The sequence below is a fragment of the Rhamphochromis longiceps genome, linkage group LG15 (genome assembly GCF_057381845.1).
Source record: "Rhamphochromis longiceps isolate RC_006_pf linkage group LG15, R_longiceps_female_GT1.1, whole genome shotgun sequence".
Taxonomy (NCBI): domain Eukaryota; kingdom Metazoa; phylum Chordata; class Actinopteri; order Cichliformes; family Cichlidae; genus Rhamphochromis; species Rhamphochromis longiceps.
In genome coordinates, this window is record NC_140571.1 from 43,088,249 (window position 1) to 43,107,621 (window position 19,373).

At 44.0% G+C, this 19,373-nt stretch overlaps 2 protein-coding genes across 13 annotated transcripts in view; one reads left to right on the top strand and one right to left on the bottom strand.

The window, feature by feature from the left end:
* On the top strand, window positions 1–8,967 carry LOC146653284 (uncharacterized). The gene is made up of 5 exons (XM_085383095.1): window positions 1–217; window positions 438–486; window positions 565–1,018; window positions 8,476–8,635; window positions 8,828–8,967. The coding sequence occupies exons 1-5, from the start codon at window positions 1–3 to the stop codon at window positions 8,965–8,967; spliced, it is 1,020 nt and encodes a 339-aa protein (XP_085239221.1).
* ptprfa (protein tyrosine phosphatase receptor type Fa) overlaps window positions 1–19,373 on the bottom strand; it is a 376,185-nt gene that overhangs the window by 170,983 nt on the left and 185,829 nt on the right. The window lies entirely within an intron of this gene.

The following is a 19,373-nucleotide window of genomic DNA, read 5'->3' on the forward strand; positions in this document are numbered from 1 at the left end:
ATGTCTTCATTCAGTGTGGTCGAGTTTGTGGATGAAGTTGACTCTGATGGCTGCAAGAAGGTAGACATCATTCCATCAGAGTGGTTCCATGACGCAGAGAGAAAATTATGCTGGTGGCCTCCTGCCTCATTGGTGAATGTGACAAAGGCTGTAAAGGAAGGAACACCACCAACCAGCAACTGGATACTCTGCAATGTCCGTGTCATGGGAAATGCAGGTAAGTTTGACTTTATTTGTACACTACATCTGTATTTCCTTTTCTTTAAAAGTTTATACATGAACTTTTTTTTTTTTTACTTGGAGGCTTTTGAAAATGTAAGGCCCTGTATTACTGTATTATTGTATGTTTCTGTTCTGTGTCCTGTGTACTGTTTGTTTCTATATGTGTCTTTCTGGCTGCTGTTACAACCAAATTTCCCCTTGTGGGACAATTAAAGAGTATTCATCAGACTTGACGGACAATGAGAATGGCATAAGAAAAAGAAAGTAAGTGGTACTAGCATACAAACAAGATGAAGTTTATTTCCTGCAGTGTCATAAATGTTCTGTGCTTAACCTTTCTAGGCCAAGTGTTAAACTGATCAATCAACTGAGCAGCCACACTGAATCAAGTGAGCCTTCTGATTCAGATGAAGAACTTCCACCCACGCCTCCAGAACAACTCCTTCAGCGACCCTCTGGAAAAAACAATAGTGTAGTCGCCAGCCCCGCTGCCCGGAGTGCCGCCAGCCCCGCTGCCCGGAGTGCCGCCAGCCCCGCTGCCCGGAGTGCCGCCAGCCCCACTGCCCGGAGTGCCGCCAGCCCCACTTGTGAAGCCATGTTCTCGAAAGTACTTGCCATTTTAGAGGAAGTGAAGGAGACTCAACTGGTTCATAGCAAGATGTTAAATGCCTTGCTGAAGCAGAAAAACGGTTCAGTTACGGAGGTCCCTGAAGGGGTTGTTTTACCTCTTAAAACCCAAGACGATGTTGAGGCTCTTAATGGAAAACTGGAGGACTCCAGTCTCATGTCTGCTGTAGTAAGTTTTTTTTTTTCCTCCCCATTCTGCTTGCCACTGTTCTTTATACAGTAGCCAGAAAAATTCTTTTATATATTTCCTGAAAGACATTCTCCTTCATGATTTTTTTTGGTATACAGCATAATTGGTTTCATTTAACACAGCAAGTCTTACTGGTCCTGAGGCAGCAAAGCAGGCCAGAGACCATCACATCTGCTACCATGTCTTTCTGTTGCTATGATTTTTTTTTTTTTCTGAGATGTTACTTTTATACCACATTAGGGCTGCCACGATTAGTCGACTAGTCACGATTACGTCGACTATCAAAATGGTCGACGACTGATTTAATAGTCGACGTGTCGTTTGAAGCTTTGTAAGATCACAAAAGACGCAGGAATAATAGCAGGATTTAAGAGTGTAATAACGGACTGAAACAGAAGATGGCAGCACTGCATGTACAAGGATGTCAGCTGCCGTTAAACCCCGAAGAAGAAGTAGCTCTGTCCCAGAATTCATAGCGCAGCCCAGCTCAGTTTCCAACAATGGCGGCAGCTAGTTAGTTTTAATATTACTCTTATTATTCTTTCTGGGTCACAAAATAAACGTTTAGCATATTTTCAGGCTAGAATGTAGCTGTGTAAACCTCAAATATCTGCTCAGTTTATCAAGACACCACATATTTTCAAAAGCGCTCCGACGTTTTCGGAGACGTCTGTTACCCACTAGCTCGATAGCTAGCCGGGGGCTAGGCTCACTAGCGCCGTGAGAACACCGGACTCCCGGCAAATCGTTTTCAAACCTACCGCCGTCTTTCGCTACTCAGGTTAAACATATATAAGTCACTTAGATAACTTAAAACTGTTATTGTTTGGCTTTTTTTGTATTTTATTTGTTCCTGAGTAAATCGGTTTGGCTGAGATTAAAGTTATAGTTTTTACACAGCTGAATAAACATCAAGCAGACAGCTGATTATCAGAAGTGTGAGATGCTCAAGAATTTACTCCGGTGTCCTGTTATATTTTAGATAGCAAGGAGTTTATTAAACTTCACCGAAACAATCTGCAAATTTCATTCAAATTTAATAAACTATCATCTTGTCTTTCTTTATTTTTAGTTAGCACAGACCTTAAACACTTAAAGCTGTAAGCTAATGATAGTTATATAAGAGCAGATGCTGCTGGTGCAATTGTCATGGTCCTGGGTCGGTGACCCAGCGCTTTTAGTTTGTTATCATTTTCTAGATGATGATTGTTTAAGTTCTGTGTTATTTTCGATCTGCCTCTAAGTCTGCGTCTGTACCTGTCTGTCTATGGTGTCTCCCCATCTGTTTGTGAATCTGTCTGTTTAGTTCAATGTCTTGTCTGGTTCCATGTATCTGAGTTTCCTGTTTTATTGTGAAGGTCTGTGTCGTATGTGAGTGTGATCAGTTTACGTTTCCCCTGTCCCGTCAGCCCAGATTCCTCCCAGCTGTGTTGCCCTCCTGTCTCTCATCCCCTGATTACTGGTGTGTGTATTTAAGCCCTGTGTGTTCTCCTGCCTGTTGCCGGTTCGTCTGTATTACTCAGTGTCAGTCTGTGTATCCACCGTGTCTGCTCCCTGCTGTTCATCGTCATCCTCCTCTGCTCGTTTTCATTCAGGTTTGTGCTCTGTAGTTTAGTTGTTTCCCAGTTTAGTTTAGTTCGAGCCCCGTTTGCTGTTTGTCCACATTCCTTTGTGTTCAAATAAATCACCTTCACTCCTCTACGACTGCCTGCGCTTGGATCCTCATTTATTCCACACGGCTCGCCTCGGCAGCCCTGACAGTACGAACCGGCCACTATGGACCCAGCAGCAGTCAACCCGCCCGAGGAGCTCCGGGAGGACATTATTTACTCGGTGGACAGATTAATTAACTTATGGCTCGAGCATGAGGGGAGAGAATTCCGCCAAGGCATAGCTGTTCGGCTACAGCGCTTAGTTTCTGGTCTCCCCTGGTTGCTCAGCTCACTTCACCCGCTCACACAGAATTTCGTTCTGAACGAGCTTCATCTTCTCCCCCCTGCTACCACCCACTCTGCAACTCATGCTTCACTCCCTGACCCGACGGAGAGTGTCCTGCCCGGCCCGTCGGTCCAGCCGTCAATTGGGAAACGGCACTCACGCCGTCGACGCCCCTCGCCACAGTCGGACCCCAGGATATCAGAGCGGCCGACTGTGGTGAGTAAAAAGGATAACGGCTCCAATCTGAACTGTAAGGCTTTTTCTTCTGGGGTTGTTCGGGGTGTGTCAGTGGGAGCTCATTCACAAAGCTTACCTACCTTCGTGATAACCGATCTCTCCCAGGTTGGCATTTTTAAGACTTCAGCGAAAGCAAAGGGCTGTTGTTCTTCTGAAACTGTTAAACCCGTGTCAGCCAACCTAGGGTCTGCTAAAACTGTGACATATAACCCAGAGACCATTAACACCAGCTCTGATAATACTAGGACTGTTTATTCATTTGAACCGCGGCCTCAAGCTCAGTTAGCCGCACGGCCTCAAGCTCAGTTAGCCGCACGGCCTCAAGCTCAGTTAGCCGCACGGCCTCAAGCTCAGTTAGCCGCACGGCCTCAAGCTCAGTTAGCCGCACGGCCTCAAGCTCAGTTAGCCGCACGGCCTCAAGCTCAGTCTCTAATTCCACCACCGTTGTCATCACAACCACTATGTCAGTCGCCCTCAGTTCAGCCTCCTGTTCAGCAGCCACCAGCCCTGCATCCTGTGTCAGTTGTTCCACCTGTAAAACCATACAAGTCAATTCAACCCGAAAGACACTGCTTCTCGCCCATCCACTCCAAGCAGAGAGACAAATCTAACAATACTGTCAACAGTCCTCAAAAGCTGGCCAGTTCTGAGACTGCGACACACTCCAGGGCCTCCCCAGAGGCCGGGGTTCAGTCCCCAGCTGACTCTGGATCCCTGGAGGTCAAGAAACCAGCTGAGGACTGCACCCAGCTGTCACTGCCTGAGCAGAGTCAACGCTCTGGGCAGCTGAAGTCTGCTATGTGTTTGCCAGGGGCCACTGTGCCTGCTGGTCCTGTTCTGTCCCTGCCAGAGGCCCGTGTGCCTGCTGGTCCTGTTCTGTCCCTGCCAGAGGCCCGTGTGCCTGCTGGTCCTGTTGCGTTCCTGCCAGAGGCCCGTGTGCCTGCTGGTTCTGTTGCGTTCCTGCCAGAGGTCTCCGCACCTGCTGGTTCTGTTCTGTGTGTGCCAGGGGCTCCAGTGCCCACTGGTTCTGAGACTGTTTTTGCTGGGGGGCCCGTGGAGCCCATCCAGCCTTCTTCCTCGTCAGCTGGGGGGCCCGAGGAGCCTGTCCAACCACCAGCCGCTCCACCAGCAGCCTCATCCACGCTTGCAGCAGCAGTTTCATCCATGCCGCCACCTGCTGCAGCGCCTCCGTCTGCATCCCCCACGCCGTTGCCTGGCCCGGCCTCTGCTGCATCCTCCACGCCGTCGCCTGGTCCGGGTTCAGCATCCTCATCAGCTGCTTTGCCTGGTCCAGGTTCAGCATCCTCATCAGCTGCTTTGCCTGGTCCAGCTTCAGCGTCCTCATCAGCTGCTTTGCCTGGTCCAGCTTCAGCGTCCTCATCAGCTGCTTTGCCTGGTCCAGCTTCAGCGTCCTCATCAGCTGCTTTGCCTGGTCCAGCTTCAGCGTCCTCATCAGCTGCTTTGCCTGGTCCAGCTTCAGCGTCCTCATCAGCTGCTTTGCCTGGTCCAGCTTCAGCGTCCTCATCAGCTGCTTTGCCTGGTCCAGCTTCTGCGTCAGCATCGTCTGGTCCAGCTTCTGCGTCAGCATCGTCTGGTCCAGCTTCTGCGTCAGCATCGTCTGGTCCAGCTTCTGCGTCAGCATCGTCTGGTTCAGCTTCGGCTCCAGCATCCTCCTCTTCAGCTTCGGCTCCAGCATCCTCCTCTTCAGCTTCGGCTCCAGCATCCTCCTCTTCAGCTTCGGCTCCAGCATCCTCCTCTTCAGCTTCGGCTCCAGCATCCTCCTCTTCAGCTTCGGCTCCAGCATCCTCCTCTTCAGCTTCAGCTGCTTCGTCTGGTCCAGCCACTGCTTCATCCTCATCAGCTGCTTCGTCTGGTCCAGCCACTGCTTCATCCTCATCAGCTGCTTCGTCTGGTCCGGCTCCAGCATACTCATCAGCATCGCCTGGTCCGGCTCCAGCATACTCATCAGCCTCGCCTGGTCCGGCTCCAGCATACTCATCAGCCTCGCCTGGTCCGGCTCCAGCATACTCATCAGCCTCGCCTGGTCCGGCTCCAGCATACTCATCAGCCTCGCCTGGTCCAGCCTCCGCCTCCGCCTCGTCTGGTCCAGCCTCCGCTTCGCCTGGGGCTGCAGGGGCCACGCAGCCTTCAGGTCCTCTACTACCACCTCCTCATCGTCGGTCATCTGCCAGGCCGCTTGTTGGGCATCTCCGCCACCATGGACGCCCTCCTGAACGCCGCCATTGCCTTCCGCACGGTCGGCCCCCGGACTTGTTTCCACGCCGCCGTTGCCGCCCGCACGGTCGGCCCCCGGACTTGTTTCCGCGCCGCCGTTGCCGTCCGCACGGTCGGCCCCCGGACTTGTTTCCGCGCCGCCGTTGCCGTCCGCACGGTCGGCCCCCGGAACTGTTTCCGCGCCGCCGTTGCCGTCCGCACGGTCGGCCCCCGGAACTGTTTCCACGCCACTGCCTACTGCGCGGCCGGCATCCGGACCTGCCCCGTTGCCGTTCGCATGGTCGGCCTCCTGAACTTGACCATCTGGGCCTTTTTGGACTCTGTCCCTCCGTCCTGGGCCCCCTCCGCCCGCCCTGGTCGGGTTGTTTTCTGTTTTGTTTTGGTCCGTTTTTTCGTTTCTGCTGGGCTGTCTGGTGCCAGCCCTTGAGGGGGGGGTACTGTCATGGTCCTGGGTCGGTGACCCAGCGCTTTTAGTTTGTTATCATTTTCTAGATGATGATTGTTTAAGTTCTGTGTTATTTTCGATCTGCCTCTAAGTCTGCGTCTGTACCTGTCTGTCTATGGTGTCTCCCCATCTGTTTGTGAATCTGTCTGTTTAGTTCAATGTCTTGTCTGGTTCCATGTATCTGAGTTTCCTGTTTTATTGTGAAGGTCTGTGTCGTATGTGAGTGTGATCAGTTTACGTTTCCCCTGTCCCGTCAGCCCAGATTCCTCCCAGCTGTGTTGCCCTCCTGTCTCTCATCCCCTGATTACTGGTGTGTGTATTTAAGCCCTGTGTGTTCTCCTGCCTGTTGCCGGTTCGTCTGTATTACTCAGTGTCAGTCTGTGTATCCACCGTGTCTGCTCCCTGCTGTTCATCGTCATCCTCCTCTGCTCGTTTTCATTCAGGTTTGTGCTCTGTAGTTTAGTTGTTTCCCAGTTTAGTTTAGTTCGAGCCCCGTTTGCTGTTTGTCCACATTCCTTTGTGTTCAAATAAATCACCTTCACTCCTCTACGACTGCCTGCGCTTGGATCCTCATTTATTCCACACGGCTCGCCTCGGCAGCCCTGACAGCAATAAGCTGTACGTTTTATGTCCAATGGATGATGATCTGATTAGTCGACTAATCGCAAAAATAATCGGTGACTAGTCGACTATCAAAATAATCGTTTGTGGCAGCCCTATACCATATGTTTACCTTCCAGAAAGTTACATTTTTTTTATTCTAATGAAGCATTTGATTCTGATTTTGATAACGGATAGATTTCTTATATTTGTTCTGCTATGATAGTTTATGCAAATTCTGGCCAGTTCCTATTTATTTTAACCTTTTAGCCCCCAACCCGTCGCCGATGACAGGTTTTTCCAACCTGTCTCTTCCAACCAGAGCTCTACCAGGGGCCCAACACAGCTGGTCTTATTTAGAAGAAAAGAGATGCCCAAAAACAAACCACAGGGCCAAAGGTCACAAAATTGTTTTTGTTCTGTTTTACAATTAATAATTCAAATTGCCTATTCGAAATCTTTTATTCATGTACATTATGAGTCCCTTTTTCAGTTAAAACAACAGTAAAATTTCAAGTTTGTTTTTTGCCCTTTTCTGTTATTAATCCCCGATTACACTCTTATAGTATACAGTAGAGAAAAAAACCTAGCAGATGTGGAAACTAGAAGTAATCCTGAAAAAATGGAAAAAAGCACACACACTCACAGCTGATTTTATGACACTTTTACAGCTAAAACAACAAAATATTCACAGGTGTCCTGCTTAACATTATGGATAAATGATAAAGGGGTAAGGAATAGGGGTGGGTTTTGATTATAGATTTATCAAATAAAACCTATTTTAGTTTGGAGAAAGTAAATGAGAGCAGGCACACGCATTCTGCACAAAGATGTAAACACAAAGCGCGGACCCGCCGACAGATCAGAATCAGTGAGATGTGGCCTTTCTCAGCCGACGGCACTTTGTGTTTTTTGTGCTAGATTCTGAAGCTGCAGGTTTTATCTTTTTTCAAACAATATTGACTGAACCAGCAGCAAAAGAAGATCCAAACTACACTGAAAATTTCGCTTCACGTAAACATCGTCATGAATTCCCTCTTACTTTTGCTGTTTTGGTTTTCCACCATGGTGGTTTTCCATGACGGTACTGGAATATTTCTAACATTTTGAGTTATTTTCCAGTATTAGAAAATCAGCACTGCTCAGTGTTAGCCATTGTTAATCTTCAAAACTGACTAGGTTACTTTTAAACATATAACACTGTCAAAAGTGTTAATTTAACACTCAACAGTGTTGTATTTAACACTCTGAGGTGTGGACCCATATAGACACTCTCCAGTGTTAATTTAAAACTGGAGATTTTGCTGTGTAGTATTTTTTTATCTCCACACAATTAACATTAAGTAATATGTAAAGCGTCCATTTATCCTCCATTCCTGGTCCATTATCTTAAGCTTAGGCTGCTCCCCCTGTGACCCAATCCGGTACTAAGTAGAGAGGCCCAGACTTCGCTCTCTCCAGTCTCTTGGCCCTGCTCCTCCAGCGGAATCCCAAGGCATTTCCAGGCCAGCAGAGAAACATAGTCCCTTTTGCATGTCCTGGGTGTTCCTCTGGGTCTCTTCCTGGTTGGATGTGCCCAAAACGCCTCCCCAGGGAGGCATCCTACCCAGATGCCAGTATCTAATTCAGGGGTGTTAAACTCAAATACACAGTGGGCCAAAATTCAAAACTGGAACAAAGTCGCGGGCTAACGTTAATATTTATTGAAATATATTTATTCCTCCAGATATAGGAATGAATCTTTTCTTATAGACTCAAACACATTTTTCTGAAAAACTGAATATGGAACAAGCAAAGCTTAATACTAAACAATATATATATATATATATATAGTAGCTGTATAATACCAGTAGCCCAGCTCTAATAGTAATTTGGTATGGCTTCGCGGGCCAAATATAAGTAGGCTGCGGGCCAAATTTGGCCCGCAGGCCAGAGTTTGACACCTATGATCTAATCTGTCCTTTTTGTATGTTCCCCTCAGGTTGCCATGGTAGCAGATATAGGGGGAACAAGTGTAGATGATGCTACAAGGAGAATGATGAAATTCCTCATATCACCCGAGCTTGCCGTGGAGTACAACTTGCTTGGCCGACATGGGAAGAAAAAGTTCCGAGATTTGCGCCTCTTTAATGTTGTGTATGGTAAGTTAATTTCACTTGAGACACTTTTTTTAATAAAGTGTTTGAAAGTGTAAGTGAGATTGGTTATTGTGCCATCTTATATATTTGAGGCAAGAAAGTGAAATAAACATTGTTCTTTGTAAATCATTACCAAAGGAAGTAAGCTATGGTTACCTTTACTTTGGCTTACCCATTTTTCTTCTTCATTTGCAGAGGCACTGAAGAAGAATTCTTTGACTGCAAAAGTCAACCTGCAAGAAGCAGAGAAAGCTCTCTCCAAATGGTTCACTGGAGCTAGAGACAGAGGAGGACTGAGGGCTGCTAGGGGACAAAATAGACTAACGGCTCTGTAAAAAAACATAACAGACACCTCTGCTGATTCAAGACAAGGTTCTGAGTTTCCCTTCTTATTTTTTCCCATGTTGCTACAGTTTCAACTCTAAGCAATTTGAATGTAGTTTGATATTTCTAGTTTTTTAAGTTCACACTCCTTGGAATACAGTTACTTAAACCCACAGTTGTGTGACAAAATAAATGTGAACAAAATGTGTTTTGTGTCCCCTCTTGATGTTTCTATTTGCAGTCAGCTTTAATATATTTAGTGTCTTTGTGTCACAGAAGCCGTATTGGCCGTCTGTTAATTTGATTTTGTGGCTGTTTTTCTACATGGGACCCGCCCAGTGCCAGAAATTAGCCAATTCAAACAAGAAGTAAGATGCAACTACAGAACCCACTGATAATACCATTCCAACTTTTTAGCTCATGTTTTCCTCATCTTGTACACACTAAGAACTTGAAAAATGGGGCCCAGGTGGGTTTCTGAGTACTTTGCCCAGTTGGGGTCCATTTAGTTCCCAGATTTTACCAATATAACACCAAGATGGGCATTTAACATGGGGCCATTATGGAACCCGCGGACAATCCCACTTAAAACCCACTTTTTAGCCTATGTGGAACCCACATGGTACCCACAAAAAACTTGAAAGATGGGGCCTGGGTGGGTTTTTGTGTACTTTCCCAGTTGGGTGCCATTTAGTTCCTAGATTTTGCCAATATAACACTAAGATGGGCTTATAAAATGGGGCCATTATGGAACCCGCGGACAATCCCACTTAAAACCCACTTTTTAGCCTATGTGGTGCCCACATGGTACCCACAAAAAAACTTGAAAGATGGGGCCTGGGTGGGTTTCAGTGTATGTTGCCCAGTTGGGGCCCATATAGTTCCTAGATTTTACCAATGTAAAACCAAGATGGGCTTATAAAATGGGGCCATTATGGAACCCGCGGACAATCCCACTTAAAACCCACTTTTTAGCCTATGTGGTGCCCACGTGGTACCCACAAAAAACTTGAAAGATGGGGCCTGGGTGGGTTTCTGTGTATGTTGCCCATTTGGGGCCCATTTAGTTCCTAGATTTTACCAATATAAAACCAAGATGGGCTTATAAAATGGGGCCATTATGGAACCCGCGGACAATCCCACTTAAAACCCACTTTTTAGCCTATGTGGTGCCCACGTGGTACCCACAAAAAACTTGAAAGATGGGGCCTGGGTGGGTTTCTGTGTATGTTGCCCATTTGGGGCCCATTTAGTTCCTAGATTTTACCAATATAAAACCAAGATGGGCTTATAAAATGGGGCCATTATGGAACCCGCGGACAATCCCACTTAAAACCCACTTTTTAGCCTATGTGGTGCCCACGTGGTACCCACAAAAAACTTGAAAGATGGGGCCTGGGTGGGTTTCTGTGTATGTTGCCCAGTTGGGGCCCATTTAGTTCCTAGATTTTGCCAATATAACACCAAGATGGGCTTATAAAATGGGGCCATTATGGAACCCGCGGACAATCCCACTTAAAACCCACTTTTTAGCCTATGTGGTGCCCACATGGTACCCAAAAAAAATTAAAAGATGGGGCCCGGGTGGGTTTCTGTGTATGTTGCCCAGTTGGGGCCCATTTAGTTCCTAGATTTTACCAATATAACACCTATATGGGCATTTAACATGGGGCCATTACGGAACCCGCGGACAATCCTATATGGGGCCCATTTTTCAGCCCATTTCCAAACCATATGGGCCCCACATATAAATGTTGGCTGGGAAAGGCTTTGTATTTATTTATCAGACAGCTGAAATGTGCAGCCTGAAACCGAGTAACCACTACAGCATCCTGTCTCAGATGATTTTGTTCCCGCTAACGACTACAGAGAACTGAATCTTTGACATTTTCCATGACAATAGAGCAAAGCTGGTTATGGATTTTGCACTCCTCCCAAGACACCTGATATTCATGCATGTGCTCTGCGAGTGCAGTAAAAGAGGCACAAAGTTGAGAGGAGAAAATGACTGTGTTTTTAAGCTCTACAGCTCAATCTGCTGTGACTCAGAGAGAAATATTTTGTATTAAAGTTTGTTAGAAAAGGATAGGATAGAATTGTTATTGCATTACTGAAACACAAGAGGAGACTGCATTGTGCTCCAGCTGACTGGCTGTCAGTCAAAGACTGTTTACATACAGCCTACTGTAAAGAAATGTGTCATCTGACCACTGCTGTCAATCACTCTGGCTTGCTCCTTCTTTACATCAGCTCTTTGGCAGGAAGAAGAGTAACCCAACACTTTACAAAAACACAAATGCACGAAAAACCATAATCACACAAAACTATGATTTTTTTTTATTTAAATTGCCAAAATACCAGCGTTATAAAAAATATCACATTGAGGTGGGCGTCAGTCACTGAAACAGTTTTCCTAATATGACAGTCCATCACTTCGCTAAGCTTAACAGCTTCACACCCTGCACCTCTGACAGCCTCTAATGTTGAGCTGAGCTCAGGCTCTTAGCTGAACGTTAAAGTAATTCGCTTTCACTTCATTCAGCTGAGGAAGTGGATTTTCTTCACCCTCAAATGGAAATACTTTGCCCTAAAAGGTGTCTTAAATGAAATCCATGGAGGTTTTGTCAAGAAGGAAAACTGCATCATTATTAGGTGAACAGTATTTTCAATTTACACCGAACTGAGTCAACAGTGAAGTGAATAGATGAAAAGGTGAGTCCCAAAGCTTTTCTGACAACTAAGGCAGGAAATCATCAGCAAGCCTCGATCTCATCAGGAGATATTATCGCTAATCAGTAGTTGTCTATATGTAACACACAGAAAAATCAAAAAAGCAATGACGGGGGATATTAGCATCGTTAACCATAGACTGTATTTAAGTGATGGATGTAGCCTCATTTGTTTCCTGTTTTTAAAGCCTTGAACTGAATGTTTGAACCACAACAATCTCACCTGATTTGAAACCGAGTGAACAGAAGTGCAGTAGGCACCCTAGGGCAGAGCGTCATGGTCTATTTTACTCTGGATTTAGAAAATAAGCAGCATGTTGCATACAATAAAACTCAAAACAAGCAATTGAGCCCATCGTCCACCAGGCTGTGTGTCTTTAAGGAAAATATGATAGTGCTGCAACTGACAGAGATGTCTAATGCAACTGACAACAAGGAACACACAGTGGGGCTGTTTTTAAAAAGTCCATACAGGATATGGCAGATTATTAATGTAGAACTGGAGTGACATGATACAGGGATCACCTGCCCATGGCTAACTATAAACCTGCTTCAGGTTCTTGTGTGATTCCACAAAGTTCATTGCTAGTACAGTACAGTATTGTACAGTTAGCCTGCAGCTCTGCAGAGTTGCACAGGTAATTAACGCCAAGCTCAAACTGAGGCATCAAGATGCCACACTAATGTTATACCAGCATGTTCAAATAAATACTGAATGTGGTGCGATGCAGGAGAGGTTGGCAGTGGAGTGAAACATTTCACTGTTCATCTCAGAGACAGTTCAAGTTGCACACAAAACTGATTTTTCCACTTCAATGAATTTAACACTTCAATCAGTTTCCTGCTATGGATTTGTGTTGCTCTATATGTGAGCTTTCAAATCAGTTTGCACTGATATTTTCCTGCTTAGAAAAGTCAGTATGTACTCCATTTGGTGAGGCAGTTTCCATATGCTGCGGACTAATAACACCGATTAGCAAGTAACGTAACGAGGAGCAGATGGGGCTGGATACACATTTTATCGTCCTTCTGCATGAGACATATAGGAGTTATTAAGCAATTTTAAAGCTATTAGTTCAGAATTTGAAAATTGTAAAGTGGGCCTTATTAAACGGTGGTATTTAAAGTTAGTTGTGGGCTTAATTTCACCTTAATAAAGTCACACAACAGGGATGAGTAGGCTGCGCTGACTTAATAACTGGAGCGGGTGGGGTGGTAACAGTTCAGTGGGAGATTTTGACCCACAACAGAGGCTAGAAAACAAATTGTTAGCAGCCAGCCAGGTAATCAGTGATTCACAGGTGCATTATGGTCATTCTGTGCAATGGGAAGGTGAAGACCTTCTTATTCCGTCTTTAAATTGAATTAATGGTTAATACACTGTTAGAGGCAGTTAAAAGCTACAGCCTGGGTGCATCCCTGCCCACTGTATTGGTGCAAAGTGGCACAGCTAATGAGAGCCAATAGACACCAAGCTCAGTGTTGTGCTGTGGCCAGGTATTTAGGTGAACCACACCTCCCAGCAGCCACAGCTCCATAAACACAGAGGAAACCCTGATTAGACCTGATGGTGCGAGATGGGGTTGAGTTCAGCAGGTGGGCTGGAGTAAGAAAATAGGTCTTGAAATGCAATAAACTACAAATTCACCAATCCATGTTCTGCTCAGTAATGGCCTTTAAAAAGACATCCTCCTTTCAGGATGTTATACAGATATCTAGAAAAATCTGAGATGTTTAGATCACAAAAAGACAGTTTTTGAATTTTTAATAAGACAGTCATCTTCAAACTCTTGTCAGCAAATGTTTATCTGCTGGGAGTAAAGCTACACTGTTCCAAAGAATAGTAATGTCAAAGTATCTTACTGTATATTTTACAGTTTTGTACTGTCTTTCTAGAATATCATTACATTTACATAAGTAGGCTGTGATTTTACATGTCAAAGGTAAAATAACATAACATCACTGTAAATACAGTAAAACACAATTTACTTGTTTTTTAAATATTTTTTTGTACATATGCATATTTAGATTGTAAAAATACAGTCAGAAATGTATCATAATTTCACAAATATTTGTCTGTTATGTGAGAGAATGATCTGTTAAATTCAAATGTAATACTATGGAAAAATATATAAAATGATCGGAAATTAATGAGAATAATCAATAATTAAAGGAGTATTTGAATTATAATTGTGCTGATTTCATGTCATCTAGGTCTGATTCAATAATTCAGAGGTAACAAGTGAAAATATAATTAATAGGAATAAAAACATAAAACATTGCACGCTGTGCTAATTATATATTTTAAAAAATAAATGTAGAGGTAGGACTTGCAATTAATACAAATCTCAAAGTATTCACAACAAAGAAATAGGCCTCTGCACCTGGGGTGAGGGTGTGGCCATGAAAACAATGTGACATGCCATTGGATGTTGGGACACATAATAACATGATGCTAAGCATCGGCCAATGAATGTGAACTAACAACCACAAGGTCGCGGCTGCACTGTAGGAAAACATCCTAATATGAAAGTATTTTACTGCATTTTACAGTTTTGCTCTGTTCTTCTAGAACATCATTAAAGTTACGTAAATAGACTGATTTCACATTTCAAATGTAAATTAACGTTAAATCACTGTAACTTAATAAAACATAATTTTCATGATTATTAAATGTATCTGTCTGTACATATGCATATTTAGATACAGATTCACAAATGTATCATGGTTTCACAAATATCTGTCCGTTATTTGAAAGATCGAACTGTTGAATTCAAATGTAATGCTATGGAAAAGTATATAACATGATTCCTATAAGCTTGTGTTACATCACATAAGTATTATCATTGCTCTTTAGGGCGATCGTGGCTCAAGAGTTGGCAGTTCGCCTTGTGATCAGAAGGTTGCCGGTTCGAGCCCCGCCTCGGACACTCTTGGTCCTTGTGTCCGTGGTCAAGACTCTTCACCTACAGGTGATGGCCAGAGGGGCCGATGGTGTGATATGGCAGCCTCGCCTCTGTCCCAGGGCATGCAATCCATTTTTATTTAACTGTATATTTCTGTACATTTACGTATTACCCTTGTTTATAGGTAATTTCATTGTTTGATCACGTTAAAATGTTCCTAATTTAATGTCTAAAAGCACTTGGAAAAGGCAGAATCCCATGTAAAATTAGCGCAACAAACTCTATTTTCATTACTGGAAATAACCGTATTTTCATGAGGAAGTTATTTTCTGTTATTTTACGGTCGTATTTTGGCGCCCCAGCTCCCAGAATATTACCGTTTTTTTAAGCTGTTTTTTGTAACAGTATACAGTAGTGTTATTGGCTGCTCATTCAATGCTTTTATAAAAACAATAAAATGCCAACAGGTGCACCTTATTCATTTAAAGGCTGTCTGCAGACATGTGTTGTAGTTTAATACCAAAAAGTGTTTTCGTAGTTACAGATCGCTGTGCGCGCTGATCCCGCAGCTTAACAACTATAAGCTATTCTTGAGCAGCTGACCGGACAACATGGGCCTCACGTTGTTGTCGTACAATTGACAAAAGCTCTTTGACACAACAAAACTCTCTCTATCTCAATTTAGCTTTGGTGACGACAGCAATGAGCAATTTTACATCTGCCAAGAGGAGAAGAAATCACTGCAGGCAAGGTAGATTTTTAGCATCAGGTTTCAGTAAGAAAGATAATGATTGCAAAGTTGATTACAGGTTGCACAGACATAAAGCAACATTGAACTGACTATTTAGAGGTTCATAATTGAGGTAAGATTGTATTTGTAAAGATATTTTTGATACTTCTTATAAGACAAAAGCCATTTGGCCCACTTCATTCTGTTGGTTTGTTTTTTGCAGTATGCAACACTTCCATTTGCTAATATTGTTTAGACTTTATTGGCATATAAAATGGGAGCTGTGGACATCAGTTTAGTTCTTTTTGGTAAAAAGGTAGCAAAGTTACTCAGCTGATGAAAAGAAAGTTGTGTAAAAGTAGACAGCTTTGATAGACAGTGGGCTCCAGATCATGTAGTAACTTTATTCTGACCTCAGTGTGGTGGAAAGCCAGGAGCAGCCAGGTTAGGAGAATTCTCCTGATTATTTCAAACATATACTGCACCTCTGCAGCCCTGCAGCAGGCAGACCGTCTCTCAGCAACCTGACATGGCACACGGGGATCATTTTCACAAAGGACTTTCCCACAGTGACTGTGGCTGCCAGGGAATACTTTGCACATGAAACAACAATGCTCATGCTGGGAAGCAGAAAGATCCCTTTTTATTTTGCATCCCAGATTTCCTTTGTACACTCTACAGGGTGGGCCATTTATGTGGATACACCGTAATAACATGGGAATGGTTGGTGATATTAAAGTCCTGTTTGTGGCACATTAGTATATGTGAGGGGCAAACTCCTCAAGATGGGCGGTGACCATGGTGGTCATTTAGAAGTCGGCCACCTTGGATACAACTTTTGTTTCTTCAATAGGAAGAGGGCCATGTGACACATCAAACTTATTGGTAATGTCACAAGACAAACAATGGTGTGCTTGGTTTCAACGTAACTTTATTCTTTCATGAGTTATTTACAAGTTTCTCTTTGTTCACAGTCATTGACATGTCGAAGAGGTTAACACGTGAGGAGCGGATCGAAATTGTGTTGATATCTGGTGGACGCAGTAACCGGGTCATTGCAGCAGGTTTCAATGCAAGACACCCTACGAGACCACCCATCTCCCATGCTACAGTTAGCAAACTGCTTGCTAAGTTTCGTGAAACTGGTTCAGTGTTGGATTTGCCAAAATGTGGACGCAAGAAAACTGTCAGTAATGAAGAAACATCAGTGGCTGTCCTAGCTTCATTCAGCAAGAGCCCACAGCGTAGCACTCGCCGCATGTCGCTGGAGAGTGGCATTAGTCGAACATCGCTTCAGCGGATATTAGCTACTCACAAATGGCACCCTTACAAACTCCAGCTACTGCAGCATCTCAACGAGGATGACCCAGATCGGCCACAGAATTTGCAGAATAGGCAAAACAGAAATTGGAACAGGACCCTCAGTTCACGCCAGGTCCGAGCATTCCTAGATGATCAGTTTCCTGGAAAGTGGATTGGTCGTCGTGGGCCAGTTGAATGGCCCCCAAGGTCTCCGATCTGACCCCCTTAGACTTTTATCTTTGGGGTCATCTGAAGGCAATTGTCTATGGTGTGAAGATACGAGATGTGCAGCACCTGAAACTACGGATACTGGATGCCTGTGCTGGCATTTCTCCTGCGGTGTTGCTATCAGTGTGTGAAGAGTGGGAGAAGAGGGTTGCATTGACAATCCAACACAATGGGCAGCACATTGGACACATTTTATAAGTGGTCAGAAACTTGTAAATAACTCATGAAAGAATAAAGTTACGTTGAAACCAAGCACACCATTGTTGTTCTTGTGACATTACCAATAAGTCTGATGTGTCACATGGCCCTCTTCCTATTGAAAAAACAAAAGTTGTATCCAAGTTCAAATGCTGTGGTCAGAGCTTAAGTGAGCTGTGTATAAACGAGTGCCCACAGATCTCAATGAACTAAACAACACCTGCACTGAACACGATGATGCGACAGACTGATACACAAAATGATTGCATGAAGTCACTGCTGCTACAGGTGGTTCGACAAGATGCTCCGTCATAGGATGCAGTCAGTTTTTCCACATGATTGCATAAATGTTTATATGCACTGTCATATATTGCTTTGTTACTTGGCGCCATAGGTAGCATTGTTCTTTGATTGGCTTCAGCTCAGTATATTTTGGACTGCACTGTCTTGTGAATGTGACAAGTGAAACTTATGGTTCACAGTACATGAGCACTGATTCCTGACATGTGGCTTTCAGCATTGCTGTATAACGTGACACATTTCTTACTATAACAAATTATGTTAACAAAAATCCATCTGAATATCCATGAAATGAATATAAACTAGTATATTGCCTAAATGATGTTCTAGCAGAATTGCTCTGCGGTTCCTCTGGTTGCACTGTGAGCATGTATTTTATTGCACTGTTGCTTTCTTGACCCCGAAGCTGCTTGAAAACAATTGAAAAGCTTTGGGATCAGTTAACTGATGTCACACTTGACAGCTATTAGTGCCCAACCAACCACTGAGCAGACTCTTGGCATTCGAGCGGCGCTACATTAGCCTCAGGCCATTGGCGCCTTCAGTGATGCCAAAATTTCACCAGTGTGGAGGAGGCAGTCAGAGGGTGACCTGAGAGGCCTGGAAAGACAAAATGCCTCTCTGAGCCTTACAATTTCTCTGAGACAGCATATCCCCATCGCCATCCATCATTTTAATCAAGCAGATGCCAGAGTACCTCTCTGGAGGAGGTATATGCTCTTAATAAGATCTTCCTGGCAAATTAAAAGAGCTGGGGAGTCTCTCAGTGTGAGCAGAGAGGAGGGCAGGGGTGGCTGGGCAGGACAAAGCAGACGGCGAGAGAGAACTTGGCAGGGCGCTGAGAACATTCGCCCAGTGCATCTCCAATTAAAAACAACAAGCAGCTCCCACATGTGCAGGGTACCTTTCTAATAGGAAACATTTAGTCTAGCAGGGAGAAGAGAAGAACTTAAGAATTTATTAATAAGCAAATGGATACTTGTAGTTTGAAAAAAGAAAGCTAGTTTCTGCTAATTTCCCTCCCTGAACTGCAGCTCTGCACCACATTTGTTATACATATATTTTAATGCTGTTATCTAAGAAAGAAAATGACTTGCTATTTGGTACAGCCTGTCCAAGAAGCACGGGTATCTCTGTCTGTGCATTGCACTCATACATTTTATGGCTGTACCTCACAAAGCAAGCTAGTTAGCTGATAACTTGGCACTCAGTCCTGCGGAAACCAATCTGACAACACTGTTGCTGCATCTTTGTTATATACGGTGTATTACTAATGCTTGTTTTATGCTTGTGTGAAGGCAGTCTGTGAGCAGTTGTATGCCTGCAGTCTGAAGTACTGACGTGTCATCAGAGTCCAACAATGTGCAGTCGGGATTTTGGAGGACTGCACTGGAGCGTGTTTGTGGGGGTGAAAGCCCGTCTCCGTGTCCAAGCAGAAACACGTACACAGACGGACACATTTACACGGTTCTGCCCAACCAATTGGTAGAGCACATTTTCAGGCCCTATATCTAACTGAGGCTTTCACTGAAATTGACCTACATTATTGAGTCTTTTCTACCAATTGGTTTACATCTGTAATGCCCAAAAAATCCACCAGAAGGCGCTGTGAATGTAAACGGTTGGCTCTTCTTATAACTCTCTCCAACCATTTTTGATTAAACTAAGGTAGAAGGATATAATTTTTTGATCTATGATAGTGTTAGAAGACTTACTAAACAGATGTGTGTCACCTGACAGCATTAAAAAAGTGAAATTAAATGTTTAATAATTTATTTTTTAAAAGTGGTCAACCAAAAGGTTGATTTGTCACTTTATGGTGCTACTGCTAACATAACCTAAATGTTATTCAAATTGATTATTGGCCATAAAATCAGACCACTAAACCTATTTTGTTTATCCATTGCTGTTGATAAATCACATTAAGTGTTAGCACAGCAAGAATATGCTGAAATAATTTCCTCAGTAAGTCATTTTTGTAACTTTCTGAGTTAGTAAATGTTGTAAAAATCAAGAATAACATG

Coding starts and splice junctions, on each gene's coding strand:
- LOC146653284 (XM_085383095.1), top strand. CDS start 1: ATGTCTTCATTCAGTGTGGTCGAGTTTGTGGATGAAGTTGACTCTGAT. Junction 218..437: donor CCGTGTCATGGGAAATGCAG/GTAAGTTTGACT, acceptor GGACAATTAAAG/AGTATTCATCAGACTTGACG. Junction 487..564: donor AATGGCATAAGAAAAAGAAA/GTAAGTGGTACT, acceptor TAACCTTTCTAG/GCCAAGTGTTAAACTGATCA.